Raw genomic sequence first — 19,922 nt, 5'->3', positions numbered from 1 at the left:
TCCTGAAACCAGAGCTCCAAGACAGGGCAGGGCTTGCTAGAAACCAGCGGTTTCCCTCAGGAAGGGAGCGGAGCAGGACTGAGGGGCCCTGCTGTGACCCCGCTGCCACCCTCTTCCCTACCAGTGCACTGACCCAGAGCTGCTGGTGCCTCTCAGCCCTGCCATTGCTCTCCACGGCTTGCAGGGACACAGCTGCTCTCTCACCACGGGCTACAGAGGGGTCTGTGGTCCAGTGCTGCTCTTTCCTTCCTCCTTCTCTGACTGGGATCCCCATGCTCTGCTCCATTTTGTACCACCTCCTCTTCTGGCTTAGATTTCGCTTCTTCAGTAGTGATGGCAGAGGCACCAGCTTGGCCTGGCCGGGCTGGAGGTGGATCCAGCTCAGATCCAGGGCATGTTCTGAGAGCTGCTTACAGGGACAGCGCTGCAGTTCCCTTCCCCTGTTGCCAAGCAAAAAGCAGCTCCACCCAAGGCCATGGCAGTGCCTCCTCCTGCAGCTGGAGCAGAGCCCCAGGCACACGGCGCCTGTGCTCCAGGCCAGAGGAGCAGCGGCGCTGGCCCCAGCACTCGCTTCTGTCTCAGTGCTGTCCTGTGCTGCTTTGCAGACGGATGTCTCCCGGGGCAGGCGCTGGTGTTTCCCAGGGCATTCTGGCCAGGTTGTCATCAGGCTGCCAGCACGAGTCCAGCTGAGTGCCGTGGCTCTGCAGCACGTCCCTGAGGAAGGCTCCTTGTCCGTGGCTGTCAGCAGTGCTCCCAGAGACGTGGCTGTCTATGTAAGTGTGTGCTGGGTGCTTCTGGCTGCATCTGGCCCTGGGGGGACGTGGCAGGGACTCGCTTGCTTTTGTGCCCCCTCTGAGGCTGCTGCCCTGCTCTCTGCTGAGCACTGCAGTGCCCTAGCCAGGTGCTTCAGGGGCTCGAGAGCTTTCACCCTCTCAAGACTTATTCTGGCCAAAGCCCCTCAGGGCTTGACCAAGCTCAAGGCAGAGACTGAGCTCCTCCCCAGGCAGCAGTAGGCTGTGGCTATTGGCCAGGAGAGGGTGGGTGGGTACCAGGGCTGGTGCAGCACATCCTACTACCCAGACACCTGCTGGCAGACCTACATGGCTGCCACTTACAGTCTAGGAGATGCCTTCAGTGCATGGATGATCACTTCTTGACGCAGGTGGTGGATGTGCCAACTAGGAGAGGAGCACTAGTGGATCTTGTGCTCATGAGCAAGCAGGGTCTTGTGGAAGTGGTGAAGGTCGAGAGCAGCCTTGGCTGCAGCAGCCACAGAGTGGAGTTCAGGATCTGGTGTGGTAGGAACAGAATACCAAGCAGGACCACAGCCCTGGGCTTTAGCAGGGCCAACTTTGGCCTTCTCAAGCAATTGCTAGGGGACATCTTGTGGGACAGGGTATTAAGAGGACAAAGAGGCCCAAGAGAGTTGGTCTGTATTCAAAGATCCCTTTTTCCAGGCTGAGGATCAGAGCATGCAGCGGGTAGGAAGTCCAGGAAGGGAGCCAGGAGACCCACATGGTTCAACAGGGAACTGTTGGGCAAACTCAAGTGGAAGGAGAGAGTCTAGAGATGATGGAAGGAAGGGATGGCCACTTGGGATGAATGTAAGACTGTTGTCAGAAGATGTAGGGAGGCAAGCAGGAAAGCTAAAGCCTCATTGGAGTTGTACCTTGCAAGGGAGGACAAGGACAACAAGAAGGGCTTCTTCAAATACACTGCAGGTAGAACTAACACCAGAGGCAATGTAGGCCCAGTGCTGAACGAGGTGAGTGCCCTTGTGACAGAGGAGACAGAGAAGGCAGAGTTCCTGAATGCCTCCATTGCCTCTGTGTATATTGCTGGAGACTGCCCTCAGGAGCCCCAGACTCCAGAGGAAGTCAGGTTGAAGGAGGAGTTGTATTTGGTTGCTGAGGACTGGGATCAGGATCAGCTGAGCAGTCTGGATGTGCATCAATCCATGGGCCCCGATGGGATGCACCCGCGGGTGCTGAGGGAGCTGGAGGCAGTCATTGCTGAACCACCCTCCATCCTCTTCAGTAATTCATGGAGGACAGGAGAGGTGCCTGAGGGCTGGAGGAGAGCAAATGTCACTCCAGTCTTCAACAAGGGTAAGAAGGAGGAGCTGAGAAACTCCAGAGCGCTCAGCCTCAGCTCCATCCCTGGGAAGGATGGAACAACTTCTCCTGGGCGCTGTCTCCAGGCAGTTAAAGGACAAGAGGATCATTGGGAGCAATCAGCATGGCTTGACCAAGGGGGAGTCGTGTGACCAACCTGAGAGCCTTTGCTGAAGATGTAAGCAGGTGGATAGATGGTGGCAGTGCAGCGGATGTGGTTTATCTGGGTTTCAGTCAAGCATCTGGCACCTTCTCCCACAGCATCCTGGCAGCAAAACTGAGGCAGTGTGGGCTGGATGATCAGACCATGAGGTAGAGTGTAAAGTGGCTGAAGGGCAGAAGGCAGAGTGGTGACCAATGGGGCAGGGTCCAGCTGGAGGCCTGTGTCTAGTGGAGTCTCTCAGGGGTCGGTGCTGGGCCCGGTACTGTTCAATCTATTCATTAGTGACCTTGCTGTGGGAACAGAGGCACTGCCAGCAAGTTTGCTGCTGATACTGAACTGGGCCGGTGGCTGCCACCCCAGAGGCTGTGCTGCCATCCAACCAGACGTGGACAGGCTGAGAATGGGCAGAGAGAAACCTAAGGAAGTTCAACAAGGGCAAGTGTGGAGTCTTGCACCTGGGAGACAACAACCCCATGTACCAGCACAGGTTGGGAAATGAACTCTGAGAGCAGTGTAGGGGAAAGGGACCTGGGGGTCTTGGTGGGCAGCAGGATGAGCATGAGCCAGCAATGTGCTTTCGTGGCCCACAAGGCCAATGGCATCCTGGGGTGGATTAGAAGGACTGTGGTGAGCAGGTGGAGAGAGGTTCTGCTCCCCCTTTCCTCAGCCCTCGTGAGACCACATCTGGAACAGTGTGTCCAGTTGTGGGCCCCTCAGTGCAAGGACAGGGAGCTGCTGGAGAGAGTTCAGCACAGGGCCACAGAGATGATGGAGTGGAGCATTTCTCTTGTGCTGAAAGGCTGAGGGAGCTGGGGCTCTGTAGCTTGGAGGAGGGGAGACTGAGAGGTGACCTCATTCATGTTACAAAGGCATCAAGGGTGGGTGTCAGGAGGATGGAGCCAGGCTGTGCTCAGGGATGGCCAATGATGGGACAAAGGGCAATAGGGACAAACTGGAACGGAAGAGGTTCCAAAGAAACAGAAGGAGGAATTTGTTCCCTGCTGAGGTGAGGGAGCACTGCAAGGGGCTGCCCAGATGGGCTGTGGAGTCTCTTTCTCTGGAGACATTCCAACCCAGCTGGACGAGTTCCTGTGTGACCTACTCTAGGGAGTCGTGCTCTGGCAGGGGGGTAGCACTGGATGAGCTTTCCAGGTCCCTCCCAACCCTTGAGATGCTCTGGTTCTGTGATTCTGCACGTTGCCTCTTTGTTGACATGAATCTGAGCTGCTCTCCTTGTGCTTTGCCCCGAGGGACTGGAGGCGTCGGGAAAAGAGGAAACTCAGCTTGGGACCCTCACGTACGACGTGGCAAAAGAGGCCGTTCAGCCCTTCCCTCTGAAGGTACGGCCTGTGCATGGGGGAGAGATGCCATGGAGCAAAAAGGGTTTGCCTGCAAGTGCACAGCAGGCAGCGTGTGAATGCTGTCTCCCTGGGCACTGGCTCGCTTTGAGAGAGACCTGGTGGGGTTGTGAGAGCTGAGCAGCGTGTGGTGGTGGCAGCAAAAGGAGAACACGGGCAGGATCGGGCGGGTGGGAGCACAAGCTCTGAGAGATCTCTGGCTGCAGCCACTGCCTTCAGCAGAGCCAGCTGCACACACAGACACTGCACAAGGCCTTTGTGCCCTGCAGAAAGAGGGGTGCCCAGTGCCAAAAGCCCTCGGGCAGCACCAGCGCTGCGTCCTGTGGCCTGTGGCGGGTGGGACAGTGTCCTCTCCTCCCAGCACAGCCCCTTCTGTCCCCTGCCCTCAGGCTGCAGGGGAAGGCGAGCCCAGGGGACAGCGGGAGCTTGGTGGGGCTGCCCAGCAGCTGCCCTACGCGTCAGAGCCCCTCCTGGGCCTCTCTGTCAGCACAGAACAAGCAGCAGAGGCAAAGGGCCGAGGGAAGGAGGCGCAGCCCCAGCGGGGCCGGCGTGCAGAGGATGCCCAGCTGCTTTGGGGAGCCTGATCCCTGAGCAGGAGCGGGGCTGGCAGGGGGAGATATGGCTGCACTGTTGCTCTGAACACCTGCATTTCCTTGTCTCTCTTCACAGAACACGCCGCTCCCCAGAGCTTTTCCTTACATCAAAGTTTTTGTTACAAGCAACTGGGGAAACCCAACGTACAGCTGCATTTCCAGAGTGTGGGTGCATGGGAGGATGGCGAATCAGGAGAGCCTCAGATGACAGCAGGGACAGCGGGTGTGGACAGTGATAACTGGTGTTTGCTCGTGTCCTTTCCTTCATGTATTTTCTATGTATTGTCTTGAATGTATTTTCTCTGGGTAACTGTGAAAGCTGCAGGCTTTCGCTCCAAGCCCAGACGGCGAACACCCCAAGGAAGACGAGAGACCGGCTTGTTGCAAAAGCAAGAGGTGAGCTTTATTGCGGAGCTCCGGGCCGTCTCGTATCTCACGCAGGAGATAGAGGAGGCGGCCCCGAGGCTTTGCAGGTAGGGGTTTATATATGCTGGGGATGAGGGACGGAAAATTCCAACACACGCACAAAACTTCCCCTTAACCCAGGTGCCCTGCTGGCAAGGTGGGGACAGTGTATCCAATTTTCTGAGAAAATGTTTCTCAGACCCTGCGGTTTCTGATGCAATGGCCAGGGTTGGTTTCATCATCCTTTCTCGTGGCCTAGTCGGCCTTGCTGTGACTGAGCCTCACCGGCTCCATTTTATTTCATTTTATTCTTTCATTCCCCACTCCTTTTTGTTAATAATTCTAATCTTAGAATTTTGGAGGTTTACCTCTCAGGGCATCTGGGTGGGGGTTTCACATCACACTACTATAGCATAAGCAAAGCTAATATTTTCTTCTGGGGTTTAAATTACTCTTCCATCCTTCTTCTTACGGCTGCGCAGGCTTCTTCTCTATGAGTTGGCTGATACTGCGCTTCTCTCTTGTAATGACCCCTAGAATACACTTATAAGCAGTATAAACCATAAGCAGCATTACAATAATCATAACTATAGTTTGGACCATCGAAGAGATCCATCCAGACACCTGAAATCCTAAAGAACCAAATAGTGCCCCAACCCAGTTCCGTTGAGCTTCTTCTTTGATCTTCTTGGTGTCGGTTTCTACCTGCGCTAATTTAGAAATATCATTTTCTACTGCCATCGTCATGTTTGGTATGTGAATGCAGCAGTGATCAATCTTGCGGCTCAAATACCCACATACCCCATGCTCCTTTAACAACAACATATCTAGAGTCATTCTGTTCTGCAACGCCATTTTGCTAGTTGCTTGTAGCTGTATATTCATATCCTTAAATCCCTTTTTCGTAGCTGCTGCCAGCCTAGCTGTTTGCCCTAACAACTTATTCAACATTTCCCTATTACGATATGACGAGATTTGTGGGAACAAGGATTCTAATATCCATCCAACCTTTACTCCTGTACTCGGTTCCTGCCACTCGTCATCTCCTGGGATGTCATCTCCTATCTGTCTTTTTGTCCGGGTTGCCTTCATTTCTAATTTGGTCTTCTTCCAATATGGGCATAATGTAGGAACCCCTATTGTGATTTTGGCAACGGGGCCATCTATTGACATATGCGTGGTCCATTTACCATCGCTCGTGACGCAAACTAAGTTCCCCAGACTCCTAATTGTCTGTGTTCTGCAATTTATGACTCCCTTATCGAGTCCTTTATTACTTTTTACCTCATCTGCAATTGTATGCTTATATCCTTGACACTCGCATCCCCATTTTAACAGATATCGTACAGGGGGAAATCCTATTTGGGCTTCCGGAGTATCACAGTCAAAGGTGGTGGTGCAACTCCAATCATGAGCCTGTTTGCCCATCGTCCTGTCAGAGGTGCCTGTCTCGACCACAGTGTTATGAGAATGATTATGTTTTCCCTTGAGTTGCACACACCATTTTACCTGTCCCAGATAGCTGTAAGTGTCGGACAGGCCGGGTCCCCATATGGAATCCCATTCAGCCTCCAACGTTCTCGTTAGAGTAACGTTTTTGCACCTTTCTTCATACGTGGTTTGTTTCCTTGATATGGTCATTCTACTACAAGGTTTTGTTGTTGCTGACGGAGGGGAAATCACACATTTGCTTATGATGCCTTTGTTTAGGTATACTGCCCAATCTGCCCATTCATAAAACCCCTTTTCCTTCTCACATTCTCCCTTTGTCAGGGGTTGAATTATTACACAAATGTCTTTTTGTACGGTATGTTGCTGGGGTACATTTTCGCAACTCCAAGTCGTAGTTGTGTTTAACTTCGGTATGTCACCGATTGGGATAATTCCCCACGGTACGGGTTCCCCAGCCGCTTGTGGAAGCGGTAAGCATGCAGTGATTGTAGATGCATTTTGTACAATACCAAAATCCTTGATTAACCCCACCACCAAGTTTTCCCTCTCATGGGAGCCTTGGGGGTAGCTACTGTTGGTTCCTAAGCAAACGTAACTTAAGAGGATTATCAGATTTTTCCACTGTCCACTCATTTTGATCTGTCCCTGGTGGTGCCTTCTTTACGTGCGAGGCGTAGACCCAAGCAGCTATATCGTCTACCTTTACCGCTGTGGGAGTAGTTAAGAGTACTGAGTAAGGTCCTTTCCACCTAGGTTCAAGGTTTCCAGTTCGATGTCGTCTTACCAGTACTGTATCTCCAACTTCAAACTGGTGTGGGACTGCAGCGTCACCTGGAGCGTAGATCTCTTTCAACTGTTCCCAAATCTCCTTCCTAACTACTTCCAGCGCCTTCAGTCGAGCTACGAGGGGAGAAGTGGGAACAATACCATCATCAAGGAGCATTGTATTCCCCAAAGTCTCGTTTATGGGTGGAGGTGACCCGTACATTATTTCGAAAGGGGTTAGTCCGCTCGGTCCAGGGGTATTCCGCGGGCGAAAAAGAGCAAGGGAGAGAAAGGCTGTCCAATCACCCCCACCGGTCTCTGAAATTAACTTGATTAGTGTCTCTTTTATGGTTCTATTCATTCTTTCTACTTGTCCTGAACTCTGGGGCCTGTAGGCAGAATGAAGCTTCCAGTCAATCCCCAATTGCTTAGCCAGTAACTGACTTACCTGGGCGACAAATGCAGGTCCATTGTCCGACCCAATTACCTTTGGAATTCCGAATCGAGGTAAAATTTCTTCCAAAATTTTCTTGGCTACCACGTGAGCCGTCTCTTTTTTTGTCGGAAAAGCTTCTACCCATCCTGAAAAGGTATCTACAAAGACCAGCAGGTACCTATTGCCATATTTTGCAGGCTTTACCTCAGTGAAGTCTACCTCCCAGTAAGTGCCAGGGCAGTCTCCCCGTAGCCTCGTCCCTTTGGGACTCTTACTGGACCCGGCATTTGTTATTGCACAGGCTTGGCAGTCACGGGCCACTTTCTCCGCCAATCTCCGCAGTCCTGGTATCTTATTCCGTGACTTCTTTACCAGTGCAATCATTTTTTCCGACCCCAGGTGGGTCAGCTGATGTATGCGGGTAATATAGGCTATGCCCTCTTCTTCAGAGAGAGTGGTTCCTTCCGCCGCTTCTGACCTCTTTATTTGAATAGAATCTCTGGTATTTGCCAATAGAATCATGGATCCTTGTGCCGCTTCCTTGGCATGTTTGTCAGCCATCTGGTTTCCTTTTGCTACAAGGTCTGAGCCTTTCTGGTGTCCTGGGCAGTGCATAATAGATACCTTCTTTGGAAGGTGGATTGCTTCCAGAAGGCTTAATATCTCTTCTTTATTTTTGATGTCTTTTCCTGCCGAGGTTAATAGCCCCCTTTGGCGATAGATGGCGCCATGCACAAGTGCTGTTGCAAAGGCATATCGACTGTCCGTGTAGATGTTGATACACAATCCCTCTGCCAGTCTTAGGGCCTGTATTAGGGCTATTAGTTCGGCTTTTTGCGCCGAAGTTCCTTCGGGTAGGGCACTTGCCCAGACGACTCTCTTCCCGTCTACCACTGCTGCCCCAGCCTTTCGTTTACCTTCCACAAGGTAGCTACTCCCATCTGTGAACCATGCCTGCACCCCTGGCATAGGTTGATCCATCAGGTCCGCCCGGACACCAGTTTCCTCTGCCAGAACGTCCTCACAATCATGGATGGGGGAATCTCCCATCTCAGGTAACAGGGTGGCTGGATTCAAGACAGCTGGTGGTGCAAATACAATTCGTTCTGTCAAAAGCAAACTTTGATAGTGGGTCATCCGGGCATTTGTCATCCATCAGTCTGGGGGTTGCCGGACAATGCTCTCCAAGGCGTGGGGGGCTACAATAGACAGTTACTGACCAAATGTTAACTTATCTGAGTCCTTTACCAGCAAAGCAGCAGCGGCAATGGCCTTTAAACATGAAGGCCAGCCGCTTGCAACAGGGTCTAATTTTTTTGATAGATAGGCCACTGGACGCTTCCAGGGTCCCAAGGTTTGGGTCAGCACCCCCCGGGCAACCCCATTCCTTTCATCGACGAATAAAGTGAATGGTTTGGTTAAATCAGGTAATGCTAAGGCAGGGGCCTGCAGCAGGGCCTTCTTTAGGCTTTCAAAAGCTTTCTGGTGCTCTGCAGTCCAAATGAACTCTCCTTTTTCTTTTGTGAGCGGGTACAAAGGGGCAGCTAAAGTGGCAAACCCCGGTATCCAAAGTCGACAGTATCCTGCCGTCCCCAGGAACTCCCTCACCTGACGTGCTGTGGTTGGGGTAGGTATCTGCAGTATGGTCTGTTTCCGGGCCTCAGTGAGCCACCTCTGCCCGTCTTTTAGGGTATAACCTAAATATATTACCTCTTTCTGGCATATCTGAGCCTTTTTCCCTGAGGCTCGATATCCCAGCTTAGCCAGTTCGGTTAGAAGCTCCTCAGTCCCCTTTTTGCAGCTTAGTTGATCCGGGGCTGCCAGCAACAGATCATCCACATACTGCAATAAGGTCACTTGGGGATTCTTCGTCCGGAATGCTGCAAGGTCTCGGTGTAGGGCCTCATCGAAGAGCGTGGGGGAGTTCTTGAATCCTTGGGGTAATCTCGTCCAGGTGAGCTGCCCTACCCGGCCGCTATCTGGGTCACGCCATTCGAAAGCAAACAGTGGTTGACTGTGTGGGTGTAGGCGGAGGCAAAAGAACGCGTCCTTCAGGTCCAGCACGGTGTACCATACTCGTCCTGGTGGAAGAGAGCTCAGAAGGTTATAGGGATTTGGTACCATGGGGTGCATGTCCTGAATTCTTTTGTTTACCTCTCGCAAGTCCTGAACCGGACGGTAATCGTTTGTCCCTGGTTTCTTCACTGGCAACAGAGGGGTGTTCCACGGGGATTTGCACGGAACTAGGATCCCTTGTTGTATTAGCCTCTCTATATGTGGCCGCATTCCCTTTAAGGCGTCTCTCCTCAGAGGGTACTGTCGTATCGCTCTGGGGGTAGCTCCAGATTTTAACTCAATGACGATTGGAGGGACCTGCCTTGCCATCCCCAGCCCTCCTGTCTCTGCCCATGCTTGGGGATAACGGGTTAGCCAGGTGTGTATGTCTTTTGACGGTTCCCCCTTCTTCTGATAGATTCTATATTCTTCCCCCAAATGAAGCGATAGTGTAAAAGTCCCGGGTGTTTTGTCGTCCCAAGTCAGTTCGGGCCCAGTCGAGGAAAACTTAATCTGGGCCTTCAATTTTGTTAGTAAGTCTCTCCCCAACAAAGGGGTTGGGCACTCAGGAATAATTAGGAACGAGTGGGATACCTGGTTCCTCCCCAGGTCTATTGTTCTGGCAGTCGTCCAAGGATACATCTTTTTCCCAGTGGCCCCAATTACCATAGTTCGTTCATTTTTGACTTTTCCCATGAGTTCTTTTAATACAGAGTATTCGGCTCCTGTGTCGATCAAAAAGTCCACAGGAGTCCCCTCCACTCTTAAGGTTACCCTAGGCTCGGGGAGGGGAGCCGAGCCCCGTCTCCCCTAGTCTTCGTTTTCTTCTAGGGCCATGATTTTTAGCCCCTTTCTCTTAGGGCACTCTCGTGTCCAATGTCCTTTTTCCTTGCAAAATGCACACTGGTCTTTTTCCAAACCGATTCGCCCTTTTCCCCCTCCGGATCTCCTGGGTCCTTGTCTTCTATTGTCGCCCAGGTAACCTGCCTGCGGTTTCCCAGCTCCCTGATGTCTCCCTTCTGCCATAACGGCAGTCAAAATTCTGGTCAGATTCTTATCTTTTTGTTTCTGCCTTTTCTTCTCCATCTCCTCCCTCTCATTTCTCTCCCTCTCCTGCTTCTCTTCCTCCGTTTCTCTCTTGTGATATACTTTCTCGGCCTCTTTAACCACATCCGGAGGGTATAATCTTGTAACCCCTCGATGTGTTGTAATTTTCTTTTTCTATCCGAGGCCGATTGTCCAATGAAGGACATGATAGCAGATGCCCTCTGTCCCTCTGACGTTGGGTCAAAGGGAGTGTATATTCGATAGGCTTCCATAAGCCGTTCGAGAAATACAGAGGGGGGCTCGTTCGACCCTTGCATAATTTCTCTTACCTTTGCCAAATTTGTGGGTTTCCTTGCCGCCCCTCTAAGTCCCGCTACCAGAGCCCGGCGGTAGATGGACAGCCGTTCCCTACCTGCTGTAGTATTATAGTCCCATTGTGGTTGCGTTATGGGGAACAGCTCATCAACTTCCGCAGCCGTCAGCGCCGGTTGCCCAGCGGGTTCACGAACTGTCTGTCTTGCCTCTGTGACAATCCGCTCTCTCTCCTCGGTAGTAAAAAGGGTGTTTAGAAGTTGCTGGCAATCATCCCATGTGGGCTGGTGTGAGTACATTAGTGACTCGACCAAACCTGTAAGGGCGGCAGAATTCTCCGAAAAAGAGGGGTTATTAGCTTTCCAATTATATAGATCAGACGAAGAGAAAGGCCAATATTGCAATACCTGCAACTCATTTTGATCGGCTGGAGGGGGCCCGACCGCCCGAAGGGGTAAGGCCACAGTTGAATCAGGCCCGTCTGCTGATGCCCCCCTACGACTCCGGGTGCCGGCAGACGGCCCTGCAGTAGGCGCTTGTGGAGGGGGGTGGTGGTAAGGAGGAGGTTGGTCAGGTTCTGCTGGTAGGGGCCGTTCGAGGGCCGCCGGCTCCGGTTGTGGTGTCGTTGGCCATTCGGGGGGTCCCTCTGTTTCAGGATATATATGTGTCTGCTCTTTTTCTTTCAACTTTTCATAGTCTCGGTCCCCCCCTTCTCCCTCAGTTAGCGTTAGAGTACGGGTCTCTACCTGTGATTCGATTAATCCCCGGGATGGGAGAAAAGGTCTGATCCAGATAGGGGGGTATTGAGCCAGAACCTCCCATACTGAGATATAGGGTTCCTGGTCCGGATGACCCCCTCTGATTTTCGTATAGATAATGGCGCGTACGGCCCGGATAGTGTGGATATCGAAGGTACCAGTCCGCGGCCATCCCACCTTAAACGTGGGCCATTCACAATAAATTTGCCACTTTCCTCTTTTAACAATTAGTGACAAATTCTGCCCTCTGGCCTTAACTTCTGACCAGTGGTCTAAAGTCAGGGAGAGGGGGGTTGATGTCGTTTGTCCCATTATGCTCAAATAAAACTCGATGCTCCCTACCAGTAAAAAAAATTACAATAGCCGCTGTTCCTATTTCTAAGTGCCCTCTTTTTCCCTAAACGGCAAGGACCAATACAACACTCCAGATGGCAAAAGACTCCTCCTACCCATCCACTCTCATACTCTCACTATCTTAATGGCAACGTCCGCGATAGAGACACACTTGAAACCTCCGCAACCCGTGACCACAGGTTCACTGATCCTTGGGCAATCAGACTCCGCCGATTCCCGTCCACCCTGGAGGCGTCCCTTCAGGGCTGCAGTTTGTGGTTCAGGGCACGTCTGCCCCCACAGGGACTGCCAATTTAGTGGGACTGGAACCCACGTGTGAACCTCACAACTCGAATGGGACTCTAACCCACGCAGGTAACTAGTTTGTTATGGTTTCAGTGTTTTCCCTACAACGCTCTTGACGCAATATCACTCGTATCAACCACCAAATTACTTGCAACATCCAGATGATACCCTCAATTAGGCATTCACACAAACACGACTGGTCCTCTAACACCAACACAAAACAGACGCCTAAATTAAAACCCGACAAAAATGCTTATTGACACAGAAATGGCACAAATCAGGCTTCCAGAACTTATAAAGGCACTAAAAGACACTTATAGCGACAGCAAAACTTACAAGGATACTGAGAAAGACACTAATAGCGTTTGTAATATAACTCTTATTGTTTAGCAGCATTAATTAAACCGCATTCACTCATGTGGCGCCACTCAATCTCTCACTCACACATACAATAGCTCACCTCCAAGGGGTCGTCGTTTCCTGAGGTGGTTGTCGTATCCCGGACGAGCCCCCAAATGAAAGCTGCAGGCTTTCGCTCCAAGCCCGGACGGCGATCACCCCAAGGAAGACGAGAGACCGGCTTGTTGCAAAAGCAAGAGGTGAGCTTTATTGCGGAGCTCCGGGCCGTCTCGTATCTCACGCAGGAGATAGAGGAGGCGGCCCCGAGGCTTTGCAGGTAGGGGTTTATATATGCTGGGGATGAGGGACGGAAAATTCCAACACACGCACACAACTTCCCCTTAACCCAGGTGCCCTGCTGGCAAGGTGGGGACAATGGATCCAATTTTCTGAGAAATGTTTCTCAGCCCCTGCGGTTTCTGATGCAATGGCCAGGGTTGGTTTCATCATCCTTTCTCGTGGCCTAGTCGGCCTTGCTGTGACTTAGCCTCACCGACTCCATTTTATTTCATTTTATTCTTTCAGCTGTGCCTTGGGAGCTCTGGCAGCTGCTCCAGGCCTGTTGTAACGGTGCAAGCAATATTCATCCAAAGATGTAGAGAAGCCAGGTAATGCACGTGCAGAGACACACAGGCAATGTAATGCCACCAACAGTGTTGACTCAAACCCTTCCTTTGCCAGCTACTTCCTCAGATGCTGCTTTCACCCCTGTGATCACCCAGGGCCCCATTGATTACCTTGCAGCAGCTGTTTCTGATAATTGGAAGTAGCTTGCCAGCTGCATTAACTTGTCCCTACCATCTTTATTCAAGCTGGCTGGTCCATGTCACATTTGTGCCTTCAAACCCGCTGCTGAGCTGCTGTTCCCACCACGCTAAAGAAAGAGAATATGATTTCTATTTGCTGGTGAAAGCAACACAGGGAATGGGTTTGTCTGTGTTGGGTTCCCTTGGGCAGAGAGGAACCTCCTGAGGTTCAACAAGGACAAGTGCAGATTTCTGTAGCTGGGAAGGAACAACCCCCTGCACCAGATCAGGCTGAGGATTGACCTGCTGGAGAGCAGCTCTGCAGAGAGAGACCTGACAGTGCTGGCTGGTAAGAATCTGAATATGAGCCAGCAGCATGCCCTCGTAGAGAAGAAGCCAATGGCAGCGTGGGGGCATCAAGCAGAGTGTGGGCAGCAGGGCGAGGGAGGTTCTGCTCCCCCTCTACTCTGCCGTGCTGAGGCCTCATCTGTAGTCCTGTGTCCAGGTCTGGGCTCCTCAGCTCCAGGGAACTTCTGGAGAGAGGCCAGTACAGGGACCACAAAATGATCAGGGAACTGGAACATCTTCCTCGTGAGGAAAGGCTGCGGGACCTGGGGCTGTTTAGGCTGGAGAAGAGGAGACTGAAGGGAGACCTTATTAACATTTACAAGTATCTAAAGGATGGGTGTCAGGAGGTCAGGACGTCTCTTTTCTCTGTTGTGGCTAGCAACAGGACAAGGAGTAATGGGATGAAGCTGCAACACAACAAGTTCCATTGAAACAAAAGAAAAAACTCTTTTACTGAGAGGTGAGGGAGCCCTGGCCCAGGCTACCCAGGGAGGGTGGGGAGGCTCCTTCCTTGGAGGGCTTCAAGACCCACCTGGACACGTTCCTGTGTGACCTGATCTAGGTGGGAGCTGCTTCTGCAGGGGATTGGACTGGATGATTTCTAAAGACCCCTTCCAACCCCACCATTCTCTGATTCGATTCTATGATTCTATGAAATCTCTCAAGTCTGGTACCTGGTTCAGGCATTAAAGGTGTCCCACCTGGGAAGCCTGCTTCCCTTTTCCTTGCAGCTGGTATTTAGAACATAGACAGTTGCTTTTTGAAAGCAAAACCATCACAATAAAACCCCAAAGAAACAGCTGGGTGATTTCCCTTCCCCAGGGCTGGCCACTGGACAAGGTGCTGGTCGGCAGCACTCTCAGGGTGCAGGGCTGGGCCCAGGACACGCCTTTTGCAGGCACCACACTTCTGGAGGCTCCTGCTAATGCAGTTCCTGGGCACTGCTCAAGAAATGAGGGCAGTTGTCCATAATTGCTAGTTTTGGTGTCCCCCTGTCACTCGGTCTGGCTCCCTGCCCTCATCTTTCACCTTCTCCCTCTCGGTCTTTAGCCCATCACTGTTTTTTCTTTCTCTTTCTCTGTAGGACTCCTTGTCTGTATTTTCTAACCCCTCCCTGTGTGTCCTACATCCTGTTGCTGTTTTTCCTTTCCCCTCTCCTGCTCCCTGTCCTTTGCCTTTTTCTATCACCATGTTGTGATTCCTGGCCTTATTTTCCCTCTCTCCCCCACAGCCTGTCCCCACTTTCCTTTCTATTTCTCTTGCTCAGCTGGCTGGAACTTGTCTCTTCTCTCCGGGCCTCCATCCTGCTCCTCACCCCCTTTTAGCTCTTCCACTGACTCTCTCAGGCCATCCCTGTTCCACCCTCTTGAGCCTCCTTCTGCTGATCCACATCTCTCTGGTCCTTGCTCTCTCTGGATTTTGCTTTTCCTCCCCTCCCTTTCTCTGTCCTTCCCTTTTCCCTTCTGTCCTAATCCCTATCCCAATTCTCTGGCACTCCACTCTCCTGCTGCCTTTTCTGTCTCTCTGCCCCCCTGTCCCTCTCCCTGCCTGTGTCTGTGTATCACATGTCCTCCTTTTTGCCCTTCCAATCCTCTCTCTGTCCCTCTTTCCTGCTCTTTAGTGTTCTTTTTCCTCCTGCACTCCCTGTCTCCTTAAGCTCCATCCCTTTCCTGCTCTGTCCCTCTGCCCTGCTCCTCCCCCGTATTTTCCTCCTCCTCCGGGGAGGAGGCCATGGGGCTGCAGGGTCAGGCAGCAGGAAGGAGGCCCCGGGGCACGTGGGAGCTGTAGGCCTGGGGCACTGGCTACCGGCCAGCCATGTTGGCTCCTGGGCCATGTGGGAGCTGTAGCCCTGGGCAGGGGCTGCCAGCCGTCCCGGTTCATTGCTGGGCACTCTGGGAGCTGTCGCTGCCCCCTCAGCTGCCCACAGCCGTGTCGGTGCTGTGAGGCACAGGCTGTGCTGCAGCTGTGGCCTGGCTGAGGTGAGGGCTCAGGCCAGCCAGGCCCTTGGGCAGCTGTGGGGGTGTCTCCTGCCTGCTGCCCATCCAGGGCTGGTGATGGGAGCTCCAGGCTGGAGCTGGGCCTGGCTGGGGCAGCCCCTTGGTGACCCGAGAGCTGAGGAGGGGCAGGAGATGGAGACAAGGCCCCGGGCACAGGCCCCGGGTGCCCCAGCTGCCAGAGCCCCCGGAGCCACCCCAGCATTTCAGTCTGACAGCAGCAGTGTGTGGTGCTGCTCACTCTGGCAGGGCTTTCACTCCATTTCGCTTCTCCCCACAGGTGCTGGGCCAGAGGTTTCGCAGGCACAGCCCGGCCGGGAGCTCGCCGTCCTGGCTGTGCCGCTGCTTTGGCAGCCGCCGCGGGGTAGGAGGGGACAAAAGCTCTGCCTTGCTGGCTGCAGATGGGCAAGTTCACAGACCCAGGTAGGGACCCTGGCTGTGACGCCAACCTGATGTTCTTCAGGAGTGAAAAACACAGTGTAGTGTTGGCTGGGGATTATTGTTGTATCTCTGGGATTGATGTGACCTTTCAGAGGCAGTTGTTGGGATTTCAGCAGACATTTCCAGTTCAGCCCGTGCTGACTGCTGCCCTGAGGTGCAGCTGCTGAATATGAATATGATTTCTGTTTGCTGGTGAAAGCAACACAGGGGATGTTTTTGTCTGTGTTGGGTTCCCTTGGTCTAATCCCTTCCTTCGGATGCCTTCGTTTCCCTCAGTCATGTGTGTGACTGATCCCAGCAGCCCAGTGACTCTCCTGTGTGGTGTGTGGAATCCAGCTGTGCATTTGCGGAAGGGAGATGGGGGACACATGCCCTTGTAAACACGGTCATAAGAGGCATCAGGAGTTGATTTTCAGAAGTGATCTTTACAACTTTCCTGTTGTTCCTTTTGGGATCTTTTTCTCATGATCACTGTTCACGTGTATTCGACATGGCATTTGTAGTGCTGCGTCTCTTCCTAACCTTGGGGAATTTCAGTCAGCTCTGTTGGGAGTGTTTTGTTTGTGTTCCATTGACCTTGTGCAGGAAATCTCAGGTGATTTTTTTTTTCATATTACCATCTATAATTACATTTCCAACTTCTACAACAAATTAGTAGCTTCTACTCACTGTAGCAGCCATTCTGGCTCTTTTCTATGGCTCAGGAAAGGAGAGGTGAGTTACCACAATTAAAACAGTCAGAAGTGCTTGATGTATTCATAGGATGGACTTCCTGGGGTGTTTGCACAGCCTGTTTGAGTTTGTCTCTGACTGGGACATGTAGTCTTGGAGAAAGGGGCATGGCTCAGAAATGAGCTTCCACCTGAACTCACTTGGATCATCGGTGCTGCAGAGCCCAGGTTGTGGTTTTTGGGTCAGTCCAGTTCCTGTGTGTGTGAGCCAACATCCAGACTTGACAAGGTAGTAGTGGTGAGGCACAATGCAGCTGGAGCTCTTAGCCAGGCTGGTAATTCATCTGCAGAGCCAAGTCTAAACTACCAAGGTGTAATACAGAGCACTGTGTGGAGAACTGCAAATGCCTTCCAAACCCCATGACTGAGCGGCAGTCTGAAGTACTTTTGGGTTACTGTTTGTGTGTTGGCAGTCTCCACCTGTCGTTTTGTGATTGCCTCTTCTCTCCATTTCTCTACAAAGAGGGTGTTTCTGCTGAGAGTGCCTCGGTGGTGAAGCACTCCGGGCCTGGCAAAGATCTAGCTCAATGCCGTCATGACATTCAGCTCAAAGTCAGCAGCAGCCTTGCTGTTTTCTGTCTAGTGCATCTAAATCCCCTGGCATGTCTTGTGTCAGCTTCTTGTATGAAGGTGAATTTAAAACAGGGACGCTATTTTCTTTACTTTTCCTGCTCCTGGGTGTTTAGTCAGTGTGTGTAAACCATTAGAATGAAATGCAGGGCTTCAGGAGCAGGGATTTGACCCATGGTGGAAATGAGTTTCTGGAGAGCTTTTCCTAAGGATTTCAAATACATGATTTTCCTCTCAGAGACAGAGGTGTCACAGATGCATTACCAGCCGTTGTCCTCAAGATGCACTTGTGATCCTTGTAATGTGGTCTGCTGTCCTCAGCAAGACACCTGCTTGCTCTTGGTTTCCCTTCTTCAGTTGGTAATGCACAAGACAGTAATCTCCTGTTCTGAGGGACCTTTCCTGTGCAACAGCAGTGCTTTAGTATCTGTGAAATGAGCTCATAGTTCTAGTCCAGTTCAATTCTCCTCAGTACCTGTTTGTATGACAACAACCTGTTCTATTGCAGGTCTGGCTTAGGGTGCACCCCTCTAAGTGGGATTGCAGTCAGCTGCTCTTGCCACACGTGGGTGTGTGAGGCTTTTGGGTCTGTTGCAGTTTTGTTCTCTTTCTATTCTAGTGAGTGCTTTGGGGGCGGTGGGCGCGGTGGGGCTTGTTCTTGCTGGTTTTCAAGACAGCGGCCTGATGAGTTGTTCTGGTTTTTCTTTACAGGGCTCCCGAGTCCCAGGACTTTGGGCTGAAAGCCTTTCAGCTGCACTGAATGTACCACGAGAGAGCAGTGTCTGTGCACAGAGAGATTTCCACAGTCACTGGACTCTGAGAACACAGCATTTTGATGTTCAGGCTTTAGAGTCTAGCTGCAAGTGCTTCATTTGAAGTTCTGATCCCTTGTGATGCTGTTCCCAGAATGAAAAGGAGCACTGGAATTCCCAGGAGTTCCATGGTGGAGGTGGATGATCCCAACACGAAGGGCGCGATGCTGACGAGCGACGGGAAATACGCCATCCCAGCCAGTAATGCGTAAGTGGGGAGCTAATTGGACTGGCCAGAGAGTGAGCGAGAGGAACCGTGTGTGTGTGAGAGAGAGACGGGCCAGCATCTGTCCTTCTGAGGGAGGCAGCAGTGTCAATGTATCTCAACGTTCCCATCTGTCGTCCGTTCCAATATGAAGACAGTGCAGTCCTGCTGTTGGTGCCCCTGGAAGTTGCTTCATCTTGTAGTGTGCCAAGAACCTGCATTTCTGACCAAGAGTTCAGTGCTGTTCCTGGGGAGTCTTTCTCTTGGAAAGCTCCTTTTGCCTCTGGTTTAAGTTTCAAAGGCTTCTTGTCAACTTTCACCACTGGCTGCTGGCTGGAGATTTCCTCTGCCTTTGATCAGATGGCACGTGTGAAACAGGCTGAAGTTGTGCTGTTGCTCTGAACTGAGCAGGTGCTGCTGTGTGCTGACAAGAGTGGCTGTTTGAGAAAGGGATTGGGAGCACTTGTGGTTTTCTGTCATAGGGCTCCTTTTGCAGAAGCTGTTACAAAGACTTCCTCCTTCTCTAAAATGTGATGACTCGGAGACTAAACTCCTCGTGAGCCTGCATTTTGCACTGACCCTCTTCCAGAGCAGAGGTGGGATTCATTCCATGCATTTCCAGCTGTCAGAAAGGGATTTGACTAGTCTGAGAGGATGACTTTTCCTTTCCCAGTCTTTAATGTTTCTCTTTCCCCACCCTCCCTCCCCCCAGGGCAGCTTAGGCTGGGAAGAAGAAGGAAAAGCCTCCCTTCTTGCCACAGGAGCCATCCTCCTCCTCCTCTTCTTCAGATGTTCCTGTTCCTGAGGAGCTGTTATGTCCCCTGTGTAAAGAGTTAATCACGGACGCAGCTGTTATTCCCTGCTGTCAAAACGGTGACTGTGATGACTGTGTTACTGCCATGTCTGTTAACTCCAAACATCACATCTGATCTTGTGAAAGCTGAAAGAGGAGATGACACAGCGACTCTGTTACCTGTTCTACTGAAAACTGAAGTACCCTCAGAACAGCAAAGGGCTCTTCTCGTGCTAAAGACAGAAACAAAAGGCAGCCAGCTCTTTTTTCCCTTGGAACGTCTCTGCTTAAATGATCTCTACAGGCAGAAGGTCGAGTATGAGAAGAGAGCATAATGGTGCAGGTGAATTCCAGACTGGATATGGAAGGCATTTGGGCTGCCCACAGCCCTTTTGTCTCCCACAAAACTGTACAGCCAGCTCTGGTGACTTACTGGGGTCTGCCACAGACAGACAGGCAGGCATTTAACCCACATGCTTTTGTAATTGATTATCATTGACTTGAACCCTAAACGTTTCCTTAGTTTGGCTCAGAGCTATTCTGATGGTTCTAATTCATCACAGGTATTAGAACAGCACTGCTGGAACCTGAGGAACATCAGTGCCCAACGTGTCGTCAGACAGACATTTCTCCTGACTCTTAGGAGGCCAACAAGTCCTGCGCAAGGTAGCCCCATTGCTCGGGTGGAGAGGGTTTGTGAGGAAAGTCTGTTTGCAAACAGCTGGAAGGGAAGGAAATGTTCACTGAGGTCCCCTTAGGCAAGGCTCAATGGGCTGAGGCCCAACT

General features: G+C 51.7%; 1 protein-coding gene across 1 annotated transcript; it reads right to left on the bottom strand.

Moving 5' to 3' along the window:
• Positions 1-6,653: 6,653 nt before the first annotated feature.
• Positions 6,654-11,770, bottom strand: LOC133629267 (uncharacterized). Its single transcript, XM_062019922.1, is given in 2 exon segments — positions 6,654-10,516; positions 10,519-11,770. Coding segments are annotated over 2 exon segments (5,115 nt in total).
• Positions 11,771-19,922: the final 8,152 nt, after the last annotated feature.

This window comes from Colius striatus, unplaced genomic scaffold, assembly GCF_028858725.1.
Source record: "Colius striatus isolate bColStr4 unplaced genomic scaffold, bColStr4.1.hap1 scaffold_35, whole genome shotgun sequence".
Classification (NCBI taxonomy): domain Eukaryota; kingdom Metazoa; phylum Chordata; class Aves; order Coliiformes; family Coliidae; genus Colius; species Colius striatus.
This window is presented reverse-complemented; position numbering and strand designations above follow the sequence as displayed.